Source organism: Salmo trutta, chromosome 17 (genome assembly GCF_901001165.1).
Source record: "Salmo trutta chromosome 17, fSalTru1.1, whole genome shotgun sequence".
Taxonomy (NCBI): domain Eukaryota; kingdom Metazoa; phylum Chordata; class Actinopteri; order Salmoniformes; family Salmonidae; genus Salmo; species Salmo trutta.
In genome coordinates this window covers 53,115,441-53,132,748 of record NC_042973.1, presented here as the reverse complement: position 1 = coordinate 53,132,748, position 17,308 = coordinate 53,115,441, and the positions used below count along the sequence as shown (strand labels likewise).

The window sequence follows — 17,308 nt, the reverse complement described above, 5'->3', positions numbered from 1 at the left end:
GGTACTGTATATATTTACCACAGTGTAGTGCTAAAGATTCCACCATATTGCTTCTACCTCACAGATCTGCAAACATCGAAGGGTGAGGACTGGCCAAGAAGGAGAGGTAGTTGTAGAAGTGTAATGTTTTCTGAGTTATTACAAGTGTTCTAATATCATGGCAAAAGGTTTATCTCCCCTCTTGGCTAACTTTAAAACACATGGAGTGGTGTTGTGTAACTATCAATTAACAGAAAATTCCAAATGGTCTACTACATAATGGACTGTTACTTGGAATTGGAGCACCCATTCTGTTTTATTCCAGAATAACCCTTAGCAAAAGACATAGAAATAGAGTTACTTTAGTAGTTTTACTCTGGTGATTCTATTCCTACGGCACTTGAGAGACATCGTGTGACTCACTGATGACAGCTGTGTTCTCCGGTCGGTTCAGCGAGCTGATGATGACGAAGCCGAAGCCCTCGTTCTCTTTGCGGTGGATGATGACATCACTGGTATGCAGGGGGACGGCGCCCTCCGGAGGGGAGGTGGTGGATGGTGGCGGGACATTGCCGGGGGTTACGGGACAGGAAGCTGAGGCAACGTCGCTGGGTGGGGAATTGTGCTGCGTGGACACGTAGCCAGGGCTACGGCCGTTCACCCCTAAAACCTCATCTACAGAGGGCAGCAGAAATCGAGAGAGAGATGTTGAAGGTGACTTTTTTTCTACCCCCTCTATGCTACGTACCCTTCTCACCAGGGAAGTGGACTCTCCTCCTGACCGTCAGCCTGATCTGGCCATTGTATAATGTATATAGTGCAGTGGAGGCTCCTCAGAGGAGGAAGGGTAGGACCATCCTCAGTGAATTTCATAAGAGCAAAAATCATAAAACATTTATACTTTTTAGACAAAACTATACTAAATATAATCACGTCAAAAAAGTATTTATTAAAACACACTATTTTGCAATGAAGGTCTACAGTAGCCTCAACAGCACTCTGTAGGGTAGAAGTATGGTGTAGCTGGAGGACAGCTAGCTTCCGTCCTCCTCTGGGTACATTAACTTCAATACAAAACCTAGGAGGCTCATGGTTCTCACCCCCTTCCATAGACTTACACAGTAATTATGACAACAACTATCAGAGCTCTTGCAGCATGAACTGACAAGTTGTCCACCCAATCAAAGGATCAGAGAATGAATTTAGTACTGAAAGCATAAGCTACAGTTAGCTAGGACTGCGGTGCATAAATGTGGAGAGTAGTTGACTGAAAGTGAGAGGAAAAACAATAGTTGAAAAGTTTTGAACAAATTAATTTCTTCGAAAATGAAGGAGACGCGAGAGAGAGAGAGAGTCACTTTTCACTTTCAGTTTCACTTACTTAGCGAGCAAATGCAGCTAGCTAGTTTAGCCTACTCAAACACTATCCAACACAACACTGGAACTCTTCCAAGTCAAGGTAAGCTTTTACTAATTTATTGCCATCAGAGTCCTGCTTACACTGTAACGTTACTGGATGATTGTATCAGGTTTAATGAGGCGTTAGTTATATTAGATATGTTGACTATCACTTTACTTTAGCTAATATGGTGACAACGATGTAGGCTGTGTGTAATGGTTATGATATGGTTTGGCTTGGAAAGGTTTTTTGCCTTGTCACATACAGCTGATGTGTTTGTGCATTGAAGTCCACAAGTGAATGGACAAGGTGAGAGGAGGAGAGCACATAGATACGAGAAGGAATAAAGCGTGGATGCTATGAAAGTGAACTGTGTTTGCACATGATCAGGGGTGTATTAATTCCGCCAATTCTGTTGAAAAAAAATCTTAAACGGAAACAAATGAAACAAAACGGAGATGAACATACCTGAAGTTGTGCAATAGAAACTCTAATTTGCAACTGTTGGACTAATGATTACACCCTATATCAGCTAGATGCAGGCAAGAGTGTGCAAGGCGGTATTGAATGTGTCACTGTCTGTCAGCTCAAATCTTTCTCTTGACCTGTGTGCACCTACATTGTAAACTTTCATTCATAGGCTAAGTTGTAGCAACATCATAATGGGTATGGAGAACATTTGAGTATCATATAGTAGTCTAAACCTATCACTGTTACATTAAACTGGGTAATGGAATATGAATGACAGTCATCCAATAAGCTGTAATAGAAATAAGGCCATGCACATGAAAAAAAATCATCCTCCATCTTAAATGGCACTGACCGCCACTGGTATACTGTGTGTGTATAGTGTACTACATAGTATAGTAGTGATTAGTGTATACGTTGTAGTGAATACTACTCACTGAGGAAGTGGACTCTCCTCCGGACCTTCAGGCTGACCTGACCGTTGTGTGCAGCGGCGTGCATCAGGTCGATCACGTATCTGTGTGGTTTCCCAGCAACCACCATCTTATCCACGGAGATGAGCTCGTCCCCAGGTCGAAGACGTCCATCTCGCTCTGCAGGAGTGTTCTCTATGATCGCCCCAATCACAATCTGTTCAAAGACAATCTATATTAGCAGCACATTTATAGGTGTGCTGGGTGGGAATAAATAAACATAGTTGAATTCTATGGGACGTGTTCAGTGGGCCACACTGTCGCAAAACGTTTCGTAGCAAAAAATAAAAAACCAAACCAACAAAAAACTATTGCATATAGAACGGATGTACAGTGGGGGAAAAAAGGATTTGATCCCCTGCTGATTTTGTACGTTTGCCCACTGATAAAGAAAGGATCAGTCTATAATTTTAATGGTAGGTTTATTTGAACAGTGAGAGACAGAATAACAACAAAAATATCCAGAAAAACGCATGTCAAAAATGTTATAAATTGATTTGAATTTTAATGAGGGAAATAAGTATTTGACCCCCTCTCAATCAGAAAGATTTCTGGCTCCCAGGTGTATTTTATACAGGTAACGAGCTGAGAATAGGAGCACACTCTTAAAGGGAGTGCTCCTAACCGCAGCTTGTTACCTGTAAAAAAGACACCTGTCCACAGAAGCAATCAATCAATCAGATTCCAAACTCTCCACCATGGCCAAGACCAAAGAGCTCTCCAAGGATGTCAGGGACAAGATTGTAGACCTACACAAGGCTGGAATGGGCTACAAGACCATCACCAAGCAGCTTGGTGAGAAGGTGACAACATTTGGTGTGATTATTCGCAAATGGAAGAAACACAAAATAACTGTCAATATCCCTCGGCCTGGGGCTCCATGCAAGATCTCACATCGTGGGGTTGCAATGATCATGAGAACGGTGAGGAATCAGCCCAGAACTACACGGGAGGATCTTGTCAATGATCTCAAGGCAGCTGGGACCATAGTCACCAAGAAAACAATTGGTAACACACTACGCCGTGAAGGACTGAAATCCTGGAGCGCCCGCAAGGTCCCCCTGCTCAAGAATACATATATATGCCGTCTGAAGTTTGCCAATGAACATCTGAATGATTCAGAGGACAACTGGTGAAAGTGTCGTGGTCAGATGAAACCAAAATGGAGCTCTTTGGCATCAACTCAACTCGCCGTGTTTGGAGGAGGAGAAATGCTGCCTATGACCCCAAGAACACCATCTCCACCGTCAAACATGGAGGTGGAAACATTATTGTTTGGGGGTGTTTTTCTGCTAAGGGGACAGGGCAACTTCACCGCATCATTTGATGGGGCCATGTACTGTCAAATCTTGGGTGAGAACCTACTTCCCTCAGCCAGGGCATTGAAAATGGGTCGTGGATGGGTATTCCAGCATGACAATGACCCAAAACACACGGCCAAGGCAACAAAGGAGTGGCTCAAGAAGAAGCACATTAAGGTCCTGGAGTGGCCTAGCCAGTCTCCAGACCTTAATCCCATAGAAAATCTGTGGATGGAGCTGAAGGTTCGAGTTGTCAAACGTCAGCCTCGAAACCTTAATGACTTGGAGAAGATCTGTGAAGAGGAGTGGGACAAAATCCCTCCTGAGATGTGTGCAAACCTGGTGGCCAACTACAAGAAACGTCTGACCTCTGTGATTGCCAACAAGGGTTTTGCCACCAAGTACTAAGTCATGTTTTGCCGAGGGGTCAAATACTTATTTCCCTCATTAAAATGCAAATCATTTTATAACATTTTTGACATGCGTTTTTCTGGATTTTTTTGTTGTTATTCTGTCTCTCACTGTTCAAATAAACCTACCATTAAAATTATAGACTGATCATTTCTTTGTAAGTGGGCAAATGTACAAAACCAGCAGGGAATCAAATACTTATTTCCCCCACTGTACCGCTTATAAGACTTGCTTTCAATGAGAATGACAGATCTATAACTTGCATTTTGATTTGAAATCAGTTTGGTCTAAGAAAAAATATAATAATGGACCTCTGAGTTGGTTAGATGTGTGTAAGATGACATTAGGTGTGCATTATGGTGTAGTTGGATATTGTGGTGTTAGGTGTGTATTACTTAAGTGATAATGCTCGAGAAGCCGGTGTTTGGAGGATATATTGGCACGGGTGTTGTTAGGCCTGAGACGAAGTCGTGTCAATATCTCCTCCAAACACCGGCTTCGAGGGCATTATCACTTCTATACAACAGGTTACCAACATATTCAAATAATGATTGACATATTTTCAGAAAAAATGTTATTTTGATGAATTTATTCATAATATTTCATCCTTCCACAAGATATAGTCCCAAAACAAATCTAGAGTTGGTACCCAAGCTGGCTGGTTGGTCTATCGGTTCAGTTAAAACCTGTTGTGGACAGGCGTTCCGCTAGCGGGACCTCTAGGCAACAGCCAATGGAATCGCATGGCGCGAAATACAAAAACAACTAAAATACCACAATTCAATTTTCCAAACAATCAACTATTTTACACCATTTTAAAGATAAGACTCTCGTTAATCTAACCACATTGTCCGATTTCAAAAAGGCTTTACAGCGAAAGCAAAACATTAGATTATGTTAGGAGAGTACATAGACCAAAATAATCACACAGCCATTTTCCAAGCAAGCATATATGTCAATAAAACCCAAAACACAGCGAAATGAAGCACTAACCTTTGATTATCTTCATCAGATGACACTCCTAGGATATTATGTTATACAATACATGTATGTTTTGTTCAATCAAGTTCATATTTATATCCAAAAACAGCTTTTTACATTGGCGTGTGATGTTCAGAACATGTATTCCCACCAAAAACTTCCGGTGAATTTACAAAAATACTCATCATAAACGTTGACAAAATACATAACAATTATTTTAAGAATTATAGATACAGAACTCCTTTATGCAATCGCTGTGTCAGATTTTAAAATAGCTTTTCGGCGAAAGCACATTTTTCAATATTCTGAGTACATAGCTCGCCATCACGGCGAGCTATTTTGACACCCGCCAAGTTCGGGGCAAACTAAACTCAGTATTAGAAATATTGTATTACCTTTGCTGATCTTCGTCAGAATGCACTCCCAGGACTGCTACTTCCACAAGAAATGTTGTTTTTGTTCCAAATAATCCATATTTGTGTCCAAATACCTCCGTTTTGTTCGTACATTCAGGTCACTATCCAAAGGGTAATGCACGAGCGCATTTCGAGACACAAAAAGTCAAAAGTTTCCATTACCGTACTTAGAAGCATGTCAAACGCTGTTTAAATAAATTTTAATGGTATTTTTCTCGTAAAATAGCGATAATATTCCAACCGGACAATAGTGTATTCATTCAAGGAGGAAAAGAAAAAACAGCATGCTCGCGGGAATGCGCATATGCAATCTCTTTGTCCCCAGGCAGACCACTGAGAAACTGAGCTACTATACTCTGCCCAGAGACAGGAGAAGGCTCAATCTGCTTTCTGAAGGCTTTAGACAGCCAATGGAAGCCTTAGAAAGTTCAACGTAACCCCACAGATACTGTAGTTTCGATAGAGAATCAAAAGAAGAACTACAATTCTCAAACATTCCACTTCCTGCTTGGAATTTTCTCAGGTTTTTGCCTGCCATATGAGTTCTGTTATACTCCCAGACATCATTCAAACAGTTTTAGAAACTTCAGAGTGTTTTCTATCAAAATCTACTAATAATATGCATATTCTCGTTTCTGGGCAAGAGTAGTAACCAGTTTAAATCGGGTACGTTTTTCATCCGGCCGTGAAAATACTGCCCCCTATCCTAAACAGGTTTTAAAAGAGACGCGACCCAGTCGTTCAGTGTTTTTGTTCTGTATCTATGGACGTGACCCAGTTCTTACTTTGAAATGTTCCATTGCCATACTGGCTGACAACATTCTTATACCTTGCTTGCTAGCTAGTCAACTACAGCTAACTTACAGTCCCGTCAAAAAGTGCAGCCAGTATAACAATATCTGCATTTGCATAAGCTGTTTTATAGAGACATTTATTTGGATACATCCATAACAATGAGCTAATGAGGCGTGATTTCACCTGGCATAGAAAATTTGCTCACTCATCAGGACACTGTTGTTCAGACGAGCTAGCCAACAACAAAGCTAACACAATCACTTCAAACTAAAGCTGGAAAGCTGCACTTTGTTTCGTTTTACCTTTTTTCAATTGACATTTCTTTGTATACTGTATATCCATAAAAATTATGCTATCTGATTCCTGATTTCGACTGGTTGAGAAATGCTGCCTGCCTGTCTGTCTCATCCCGACTCCCGACACGTTCATTACTATGGGACAGCTGGAGATCAAATTTGAATATTGAAATAATGCTGCAAAGTCGGAAAGACAGACAGCAAGGTTTATACAAATCTCCGCTGTTGAAAACTAAATGTTTGTCTAAAAGTAATGGGAGATAATATCTAGATGCTTTTTATAGTGTAGATCAAGTTTATAGATTGCTTGGCTGATGAGACAGTGGATTGCGCAGTCAGATAGAACAAAGTAAATAGGCGTTTTAACGTCATAGATTTAGCCGGTGGTAACTTGTGGATAGACACCGGCAGGAATGCGGTTTTAATCAAACAGTATTCAGGATTAGACCCACTTGTTGTATAAATGATGTTAGGTGTGTATTACATGTTGTTCAGTGTGTTAGGTGTGTAGGCAGCAGCAGGCAGCAGGTGTGTTCAATGAGGTTAGACATGCTAGGTGTGTATAATGGTGTGTGTTGTCCAGCCCGTCCCATACGAGCCTTGTCGCGGGCGTCCGGACTCACAGCCTGCACGGCCTCGTCTCCCCCCAGAATGCGGAAGCCAAACCCAGTCTTCTCCCTCAACAGGTGAACTTCCACCTCCTGGTACTCTGGACCTGATAGGAGGAGAGAAAGAGAGAGTGGGAGGGAGGGAGGGAGGCACAGGGAGAAAGGGAGGGGATGAGGAAGGAGAGGGAAGGGAGAGAGAGGGAGAGAACGATAGGGAGAGGAGTAGAAAAAATAAGGATAAAAAGAGGTGAGAGAGGAGGGGATACAGATAGTGAGGAAGAAAGAATTTGAATGCAGAGAATTCCCCCCCAAACACAGACTACGGTGGCCAAGAGAGGAGAGAATGCAGCACTGATTTGTAATCTATCATTATTGAGAGATCAATATCCTTCATAGACTGAATAACAAAAAAGACAGACCGGTACAAATTCTACTGATTGCATATTCAGTATTCACACTTAGTGTTGTTAAGCATTATCTGAATATGCCAACCTAAATACGACTCCTTAATGTTATGAAGCTAGGTTAATTTAGTTGTTGGTTTTGGTTGCTGTGGATTTAACTTCTGCCACTACTGGACAAAACAGACATTACGTTGCCACATCTTCTCAGTTAAGGAAAAGACTCCACCTCCTATAAGCCACCAGTGCAGAACCAGGAAGCGGAAGTGTGGTACTCGTTCAGAGGTGAAGTTTCCCCAAGGTACAGATTTAAGATCAGCTTCCCCTCCCCCAATCATAATTTCCCTCCGTTAGTGGGGAAAATCCAAAACTTACCCAAGGTCAGTGCCTAGTGGCAACTTTATCTTACACCATGTAACAATACTCACGTCTACTCTCGTAGATGGCCCTGGACTTCTCATAGAGGTCATATGGGTCGGGTTTGTTGAGGTCGAAGCCCTCCGTGGAGTCGGGGACCGAGGTGCGATGCTGTGGCTGGGTAGAGAAGGGTGTGCCGGGGGGAAGCATTGGGGCTGACAAGCAAGTCTGGGGACTACCATGGGGGTCCCACTGCTCTGGTATCTGAAGGCACAGCAGCAGAGACAGATAGGGATGGGATGGGATAAAGGAGAGAGATTTACAGTTGAAGTAGGAAGTTTACATACAACTTAGCCAAAGACATTTAAACTCAGTTTTTCAGTTCTGCCCACAAAGTTTTTATGGGATTGAGGTCAGGGCTTTGTGATGGCCACTCCAATACCTTGACTTTGTTGTCCTTAAGCCATTTTGCCACAACATTGGAAGTATGCTTGAGGTCATTGTCTATTTGGAAGACCCATTTACAACCAAGCTTTAACTTCCTGACTGATGTCTTGAGAAGTTGCTTCAATATATCCACGTAATATTTCATCCTCATGATGCCATCTATTTTGTGAAGTTCACCAGTCCCTCCTGCAGCAAAGCACCCCCACAACATGATGCTGCCACCCCCGTGCTTCATGGTTGGGATGGTGTTCTTTGGCTTGCAAGCCTCCCACTTTTTCCTCCATACCAGATGGGATGCTTTATCGCTGCAGAATGCTGTGGTAGCATTTGTGACTGCACTTGAAGAAACTTTCTCAGTTCTTGACACTTTCCGTATTGATTGACCTTCATGTCTTAAAGTAATGATGCACTGTCTTTTCACTTTGCTTAGTTGAGCTCTTCTTGCGATAATATGGACTTGATCTTTTCCCAAATAGGGCAATCTTCTGTATACCACCCCTACCTTGTCACAACACAACTTGTTGGCTCAAACGCATTAAGAAGGAAAGAAATTCCGCAAATTAACTTTTAACAAGGCACCTGTTGATTGAAATGCATTACAAGTGACTACCTCATGAAGCTGGTTGAGAGAATGGCAAAAGTGTGCAAAGCTGTCAAGGCATAGGGTGGCTACTTTGAAGAATCTCAAATATATTTTGATTTGTTTAACACTTTTTTGCATTGCCTAGTATTGTGGGGTATGCGACATGGATCAACTTTGAGCACTTTTGTCTCTTGAATGTTTTGGCATTCAGGTCCAAAAAGTCACTTTCTGAGCACTTCTACAATGGGCAAATATGTATGGGAGGTTTCGTTCAAATCATATGGGTGCTGCCAAAAAGTGATTGAATTCAAATGGATTTACCCTATACATTTTAGTCAGTAGTTCTTAAAGTGGTGCTCACGAGCCAAAAGTGGTCCCTGACAATGATGTACTAAGTCACATATGTGCACAATGTCATTGCTCTCTCTTTCGCTCTGCTGTGTCTGCACCTTGCTAGCTGTCACTCAAATGACAAGGGGCTGAAGCTCATTGGTTAGAACTTGAATTGCTAGGGGGCTGGCCCACGTGGTGGAAAATGTAAGGAAAATGGTGCTGCACAGCTAGGGATTTTGTGGCTAATAGAGGTAGCTAAGACAGCAATTCTGCTCATAGATTATGCATGTATGAACTATACATTGACAGCATAAAGCAGGAGGTTGAAAAAATACTAAGCAGTCGCCAAAGTTCCGGAGCATAATTGTTTTCAAAGCCGAAACCACCACTATAAAGATGTGCCTAATTGAAGCAAAAATAATACGAGCCCATCCTCTTTTCAGAGAATTACTGTACAAATAAACATAATAGGCTACCAACAATGTGTATGATTGACTCTAAGCAGGTCAAGAAAGACTGGTTAAATCAGCAGTGAAGCAAAAGCATAAACATCTCCCAGGCTGCTCAATTAAGTCCCGGAGACAGACAAACGCATACGCACACACACACGCATACGCACACACACTGATTAAATATGTTACTGTGTCACCCTTCTCCCTCTGCAAACAAATAAATATACACACACAAATAGTTGTGTTTTACCTGTTTGGAGGTCTTCCATGGAGAGAGGTGACCTGCAGAGAAACAAACACATTTTAGTCCTGAGAGCAGAAACAGGAAAACAACTGTAGATGGCTATCTTATAACACAGACCACAATTTTGGGGGGAGAACGATAGTACAAGAGGGAATAGGCTAATGCCAGTGCAATGTAAGAACTGGAATACAGAAGAATACAAGAATTAACTATCACAGATTCTATTTGAATCCATACATCGTAGGCTATTACACATAACATGAGAGCAGAGGGACACCATTCTACCTAAAAACCAGTGTAACTGGTTATACTCAGTAACTGTGTGAATCACAAAACCAACTTCTGTTTTATCAACATTAGACTGTGAAAACGACCCTTCATTACCCAGAGATAACATTCGCAGTTTACTGCATTTCCTATTCTTCTTGTTTTGGCATTGTTTGTGTAACTTGCCCCTAAATGAGTTTGCTGGTTGCGTTTGTTCTTAACATAATTGCATCATTAGCTGTAGGCTGGAGGGAGCAGATCCTTTTTTTTAATCCCTAATAACTCCTAGCTGGGCTCGGAAGAGCTGTACATCACAGGGTAAACACAGGAAACCTAGTGTAGCCCAGTCGCTACATCACAACAACCGATAGAGATGAACAAGAGAGCTCATCTCCTATCTTTGCAATGGCTGCTTATGAGACAGCATGCACAGCGCCATTGAGGGATAGCTGTACTTTCTTCTTCTTATCCTACATGAGTATATTGGCAGTCTGTAAATTAACTGAAAAGGTGCATACCACCATCTACTGTGCACAAGTGTGTATTGTCTGAACAGGGATAAAGCCAAGGTTGATGATTTACTGCCACCTGTAGTGCTGCAATGTTTTCTCAGGAGTATAATGCATTGGCTGAACTGAATGTAATTCTGTGATCCTTCCTTAACCCATAGGAAGCCCAACATAGTTGGCTACTTCAAAATGGTGAAAGCCCTCCATAGCAATGCCCATGCTAAAGCAGGCTTCGGGCCAAGTGAGCCCTCTATCCAACTCTATGGGTACATCACATACAGGAAGGCTAACATAGCCTAGCCGCTATCACAACAACCTCACTAACACAGGCCCCCTGTGACTCCAACACATCAAAGACACGCACACTGAGCGTACAGAGAAAGGGAGAGACCCAATATATTATACTGTCAGCTAACATGCAATTACGGTAGAAGCGCTGTCTCCTTAATTGTTCACAAAGCAGCAAGTTCATATAACAGAAGTTGTACTGTAACTAGCAAAGCAGCTATAGCAGCATCTGAAGAATCATGTGGAACTATCTGCGTTTATTCCGCTTCAGTGCTCCTCTGAAGGACCCTGGATAACAGTGTAGTGGTGGGCAGCAGGAGAGGGGGAGCGAGTGTTTCATGAGAAATGTTAGCAGCATGCCATTGAGAAGTGGTTATTTGTCCTGTGCTTTGTCAGTGAGAGAACACTGGGAGAACTATAGTTGAAGGTCAGCCAGCTAAAAAACAGTCAATGAATATATACACAGGGGTACAGGGCTTCAAAAGGCACAATCTTGGATATTTGATGCTGTTCAATGGTTAGGCTATTTCAATTCATAATATTTCCGGGGCTGGCATTGAGCTGGAAAACGAATTACGGAGAGCGGCTGTAAGATTCTAACAGAACAGTCAGACGGAATGTGGGTACGAACTTGAGAGCCAATCGACCTATATGGAATCAAATTAAGTGTTTAGTCATGATCTGGTTCACAAATGGCACAATATTCCCTATACTGTTTAGTGCACTACCTTTGACCAGGACCCACAGGGCTCTGTTCTAACGTTCTATCATGTGCAAGTAAATCAACGACTTTAATTGGCTGATGTGCATTTTGAGATGGAGAAACTGTTTGAATTTAAACTTTTTCTAATGTTCACAAGTACGGTCCCTGAAATAACATTCTAATTTAGATTCTTACTAGAATTGGATTGTCTGATTTAAGAACATTGGGTGCCAACTGAACCAGTATTTGGGTATATTCATCTTACCATTATATAGCTCTACAAGCGTTAGAATGTAAAAATGCATTCGTTACTCAGCAAATATGCCTGCCCTGCCTGCAACTATTTACATTTACTGCCGTTACGGCCGGTATGTAATTCCAAAAAAGGTCTAAATAAACATTGAATGCCAAATCATGGACCTAGCCAACATGGCGCTCATTATAATTCTAAATCTGAAACCGAACTCAGTATTGTGATCTCCCGGCACCTTAGCATGCGTGTAAGAGGGGAGTACTTCTAAACAATGCTAATGAATAGCTGCAGTCAGTATTTGCCCCTGAACCGTTTACAGCCCCCTATTAAAAATTTGTAAACATGTTTCACTATGGTTGTCACATCAATATCTCTGTGCTACAATCACCAATCTTTTCATCAAACCCCTCTTTCGATAGGTTACAATGTCTGCATTAATGATATATGATTGGTTTAGAGATTAAGGAGCGGGATTTTGGCCTTCTCTAAAAAAAAAAAAAAAAAATGGCTAATTTGACAATGCTGCCACAGGGAGGCGCCTCCCCCCACTCAATCTGACAGTTTAGGACCAATTTTGGAAGCTCTATCATTCAGATTTGGACAGCAATATCAAGATAAACTGTATATAATTTGTTTTTATGTTGGTAATGATAATATGTCTTTTTTTTTTTTTCAGATTGATAAAATGAGCCTGTGAAATTTGACGCCTGGTGAGCTAACTACCAAAACGAGTAGACTCGAAAAATAGAATCAGCTTGAAAGTGAATTGACAATTTCTATCTGAGGTAAAAGTTCATATCTGATCAATGACATAGATATTTTAAAGTACATGAAAAGCTTTATGAAGTGAATCAGAGATTTAAAAAAAAAATCCTCAGATAATGTTAACTATATAGGTAGATTGTTATCTAGCCACATTGTTGGGTGACTGGCCTGCTTGATTTAGCTCTTGTCTTGTCTTTATGTTAAAAGAGTGTTTGAGGGGACAAAAAGTTATTTTATAATCATAATGCATCTTGTCTTCCAAATCTTATTGTCCACCAGAATGCTTTAGTATTGTTATACATGTGAGTATCGAAGACACCGTGAAAGACAGTCTTGATTTATATATACATCAAAATCAATAGTTCATCAGACCCTATATTTCTTTGGTTCTGTAGCAGTTCAATAAAATATGTTCTAAACTCTGTTCATCACGACAATTAGGCATAGGACAACATTTTACTAACAAAACAGGTCCACTTTACAACAGCATGCACTAGTAAACATTGTACAGAAATCAACCATGCATAGTAGATTTTTTATACATTCTTTACTTTCTGCAGGGGTGATGTTGCAGTATGTAACTTCACCACCATACATTTAATCAGATATCAGTTTATAAATAGTTTCGTTCAAGTCACTGTTCCAGTTAATATTCAAGTTTATAAAATTGTCAGTGAAGTTGCCATAGCCCAAACTGTGATGAGGTATGTTTTTTTCTTGATTTCCTACGTAATTTTCCCAACCTCTGCACGTCAACCAACCAAAGCACATTTCTAGCTATGGCACTAGCAAAACATTTTTACTTCACACCCACGTTCACTGCAGCAAGGTCTCCTAATTCTTCTTCGATCCCAGTTTTTCTTAGTCCAATTAGTTCTACGTATATAGATCCCGAGCAATTACATTTAATCTTTCAATTCTATAGGTTTAAAGGTTGAGAAAGCTCTTTCTCACAGAATCCAAAATGATCATTTAGAAAATGTAATTCTTCTTGCGAATGAATAAAGACTTATGTCATCGGCATAAGCAGAGATAACTACACGACTATTTCCAACAGATACACCTTTTATCCTATCATCTTTTACAATTATTTTTAACAAGTGGCTGATGGCCAGCACATAGAGTGCTGCGCTAAGAGGACAAGCCTGCTTTACGCCTCTCTCAACAATGAAGGCTTCGGTCAGTGATCTGTTTATACTCACTTGTACAGTTAATTTTTCAAACAATAATTTACATTTTTTAATAAAACCATCTGGGAAACAATGCCATTTAAGAAATGCCCATACAGTTGAAGTCGGAAGTATACTTAGATTGGAGTCATTAAAACTCTTTTTTCAACCACTCCACAAATTTCTTGTTAATAACAAACTATAGTTTTGGCAAGTCGGTTAGGACATCTACTTTGTGATCTACATCTACAAGTAATTTTTCCAACAATTGTTTACAGAGAGATTATTTAACTTATAATTCACTGTATCACAATTCTAGTGGGTCAGAAGTTTACATACACTACGTTGACTGTGCCTTTAAACAGCTTGGAAAATTCCATAAAATTATGTCATGGCTTTAGAAGCTTATGATAGGCTAATTGACATCATTTGAGTCAATTGGATGTGTCACTGTGGATGTATTTCAAGGCCTACCTTCAAACTCTGTGCCTCTTTGCTTGATATCATGGGAAAATCAAAAGAAATCAGCCAAGACATCAGAAAAAATTGTAGACATCCACAAGTCTGGTTCATCCTTGGGAGCAATTTCCAAATGCCTGAACGTACCATGTTCATCTGTACAAACAATAGTACGCAAGTATAAACACCATGGGACCACGCAGCCATCATACCGCTCAGGAAGGAGACGAGTTCAGAGATGAACGTACTTTGGTGCGAAAAGTGCAAATCAATCCCAGAACAACAGCAAAGGACCTTGTGAAGATGCTGGAGGAAACAGGTACAAAAGTATCGATATCCACAGTAAAACGAGTCCTATATCGACATAACCTGAAAAGTCGCTCAGCAAGGAAGGCAATGCTCCAAAACCGCCATAAAAAAAAGCCAGACTACGGTTTGCAACTGCACATGGGGACAAAGATCGTACTTTTTGGAGAAATGTCCTCTGGTCTGATGAAACAAAAATAGAACTGTTTGGCCATAGTGACCATCGTTATGTTTGGAGGAAAAAGGGGGATGCTTGCAAGCCGAAGAACACCATCCCAACCGTGAAGCATGGGAGTGGCAGCATCATGTTGTGGGGGTGCTTTGCTGCAGGAGGGACTGGAGCACTTCACAAAATAAATGGCATCATGAGGATGGAAAATTATGTGGATATATTGAAGCAACATCTCAAGACATCAGTCAGGAAGTTAAAGCTTGGTCGCAAATGGGTCTTCCAAACGGACAATGACCCCAAGCATACTTCCAAAGTTGTGGCAAAATGGCTTAAGGACAACAAAGTCAAAGTATTGGAGTGGCCATTACAAAGCCCTGACCTCAATCCCATAGAAAATTTGTGGGCAGAACTGAAAAAGCGTGTGTGAGCAAGGAGGCCTACAAACCTGAGTAAGTTACACCAGTTGTCAGGAGGAATGGGCCAAAATTCACCCAACTTATTGTGTGAAGCCTGTAGAAGGCTACCTAAAATGTTTGACCCAAGGTAAACAATTTAAAGGCAATGTTACTAAATACTAATTATACTAATTGAGTGTATGTAAACTTCTGACTCACTGGGAATGCGATGAGAGAAATAAAAGCTTAAATAAATCACACTCTACTATTATTCTGACATTTCACATTCTTAAAATTAAGTGGTGATCCTAACTGACCTAAAACAGGGTATATTCACTTGGATTAAATGTCCGGAATTGTGAAAAACTGAGTTTAAATGTATTTGACTGAGGTGTATTTAAACTTCTGACTTCAACTGTAAATACTACCTCTGAATATAATCAAAGCTTTCTTCTGGTCTAAGCCCAGTATAAAGAAACCGGACTCACACGTGGAGGATCATATTTCTCTTACTGTACAAAGGTTTTCCAACATTAATCTCCCTTTAAAAGCGCACATTCTCAAGCAAGATGTCACCGACAGATAGGGCAGCCGTGCTTCTAGCTCCTAGGCAACTTTGCAGTATTTAGTTTTTTTCTGTGTTATTTCTTACATTATTAGCCCAGAATTGTTTTTGTGTTATTACATACAGCCGGGAAGAACTTTTGGATATCAGAGCGAATGTAACTCACAAGCATTACAACTAGGAATAACATTTTCCCGAATTGGATCCTTCGTTTGTACCCCCCAGGGCAATTGAACTGATTCCAGAAGCTGATTCAAAACACCGCCGGTGGAGAAGAGGTATTGGGAGTGGACTTCTAGTCCGACTCAGGAGGAATGCACACCCTGCGCCTTGGTCTGTTCACTACGACGCTTGTGACAGAACCACCCACCATACGGGTAGTTTGGCTAGGTCAGGGGGGAGCCCTGACCTAACTTCCCGGGCGTACAGGAGAGAGCCGTGGAGCAAACCGGAGCCAATAAAGGAGTCAAGCGCTGAGTTCGACGCGAGATTCCGGGAAATGGTACTGGCGGAGAGGGCACTGCGGAGTGGGCGTGCAGAGGGGCAAGAAATGCATTATGGGGTGATGCACACTCTCTCGCCCATCCGCACGCACAGTCCGGTGCGGTTGCCAGGCGAGAGTTGGCCGGCAGCCAGGAAGAAGTGTGCCGGCTCAACGCATCTGGCCGCCAGTGCGTCTCCTCGGCCCAGTTTATCTTGCGCCTGCTCTATGCACGGCAGCCCTCATTCCCCAGCACAGCCCAGTTCGCCCCTGTGCCAGCGCTCCGCCCGTGCCGGGCTACAGTGACCATCCAGCCAGGACGGGGTGTGCCAGCCCTGAGCTCCAGACCTCCGGTGCGCCTCCACGGCCCAGTGTGCCCCGTGCCTGCTCTGCGCACCCAGTCTCCCGAAGGTCTCCCCAGTCCGGGGAGACCGGTCCCAGCTCCACGCAGGAGGCCTCCAGCGACGCTCCTCAGCCCGGGGCCTCCAGCGACGCCCCTCAGCCCGGGGCCTCCAGCGGCGCCCCTCAGCCCAGGGCCTCCAGCGACGCCCCTCAGCCCGGGGCCTCCAGCTACGCCCCTCAGCCCGGGGCCTCCAGCTACGCCCCTCAGCCCGGGGCCTCCAGCGAGGGTCTGCAGCCCGGAGTCTTCAGCGATGGTCTGCAGCCCAGAGCCTTCGGTAACGGTCTGCAGCCCAGACTTCACTGATCCTCAACACTGGGGCTTCACAAGGGTGCGTGCTCAGCTGCCTCCTGTACTCCCTGTTCACCCATGACTGCGTGGCCACGCACGCCTCCAACTCGATCATCAAGTTTGCGGACCACACAACAGTAGTAGGCCTGATTACCAACAACGATGAGACAGCCTACAGGGAAGAGGTGAGGGCCCTGGGAGTGTGGTGCCAGGAAAATAACCTTTCACCCAATGTCAACAAAACAAAGGGGCTGATCGTGGACTTCAGGAAACAGCAGAGGGAGCACCCCCCTATCCACAATGACGGAACCACAGTGGAGAAGGTGGAAAGATTCAAGTTC

At 42.5% G+C, this 17,308-nt stretch overlaps 1 protein-coding gene across 8 annotated transcripts in view; it reads right to left on the bottom strand.

The window, feature by feature from the left end:
- LOC115152405 (membrane-associated guanylate kinase, WW and PDZ domain-containing protein 2) overlaps positions 1-17,308 on the bottom strand; it is a 325,515-nt gene that overhangs the window by 39,862 nt on the left and 268,345 nt on the right. For 6 of the 8 annotated variants that reach the window (XM_029697255.1, XM_029697256.1, XM_029697260.1 and 3 more), the window contains 5 exons: positions 9,951-9,982; positions 7,957-8,149; positions 7,119-7,234; positions 2,284-2,476; positions 403-654 (listed from right to left, as the gene is read on the bottom strand). In XM_029697255.1, the coding sequence (XP_029553115.1) occupies positions 403-654; positions 2,284-2,476; positions 7,119-7,234; positions 7,957-8,149; positions 9,951-9,982 (786 nt within the window). The remainder of the gene's footprint in view (positions 1-402; positions 655-2,283; positions 2,477-7,118; positions 7,235-7,956; positions 8,150-9,950; positions 9,983-17,308) is intronic. The other 2 variants (XM_029697257.1, XM_029697262.1) reach the window with 1 other exon arrangement.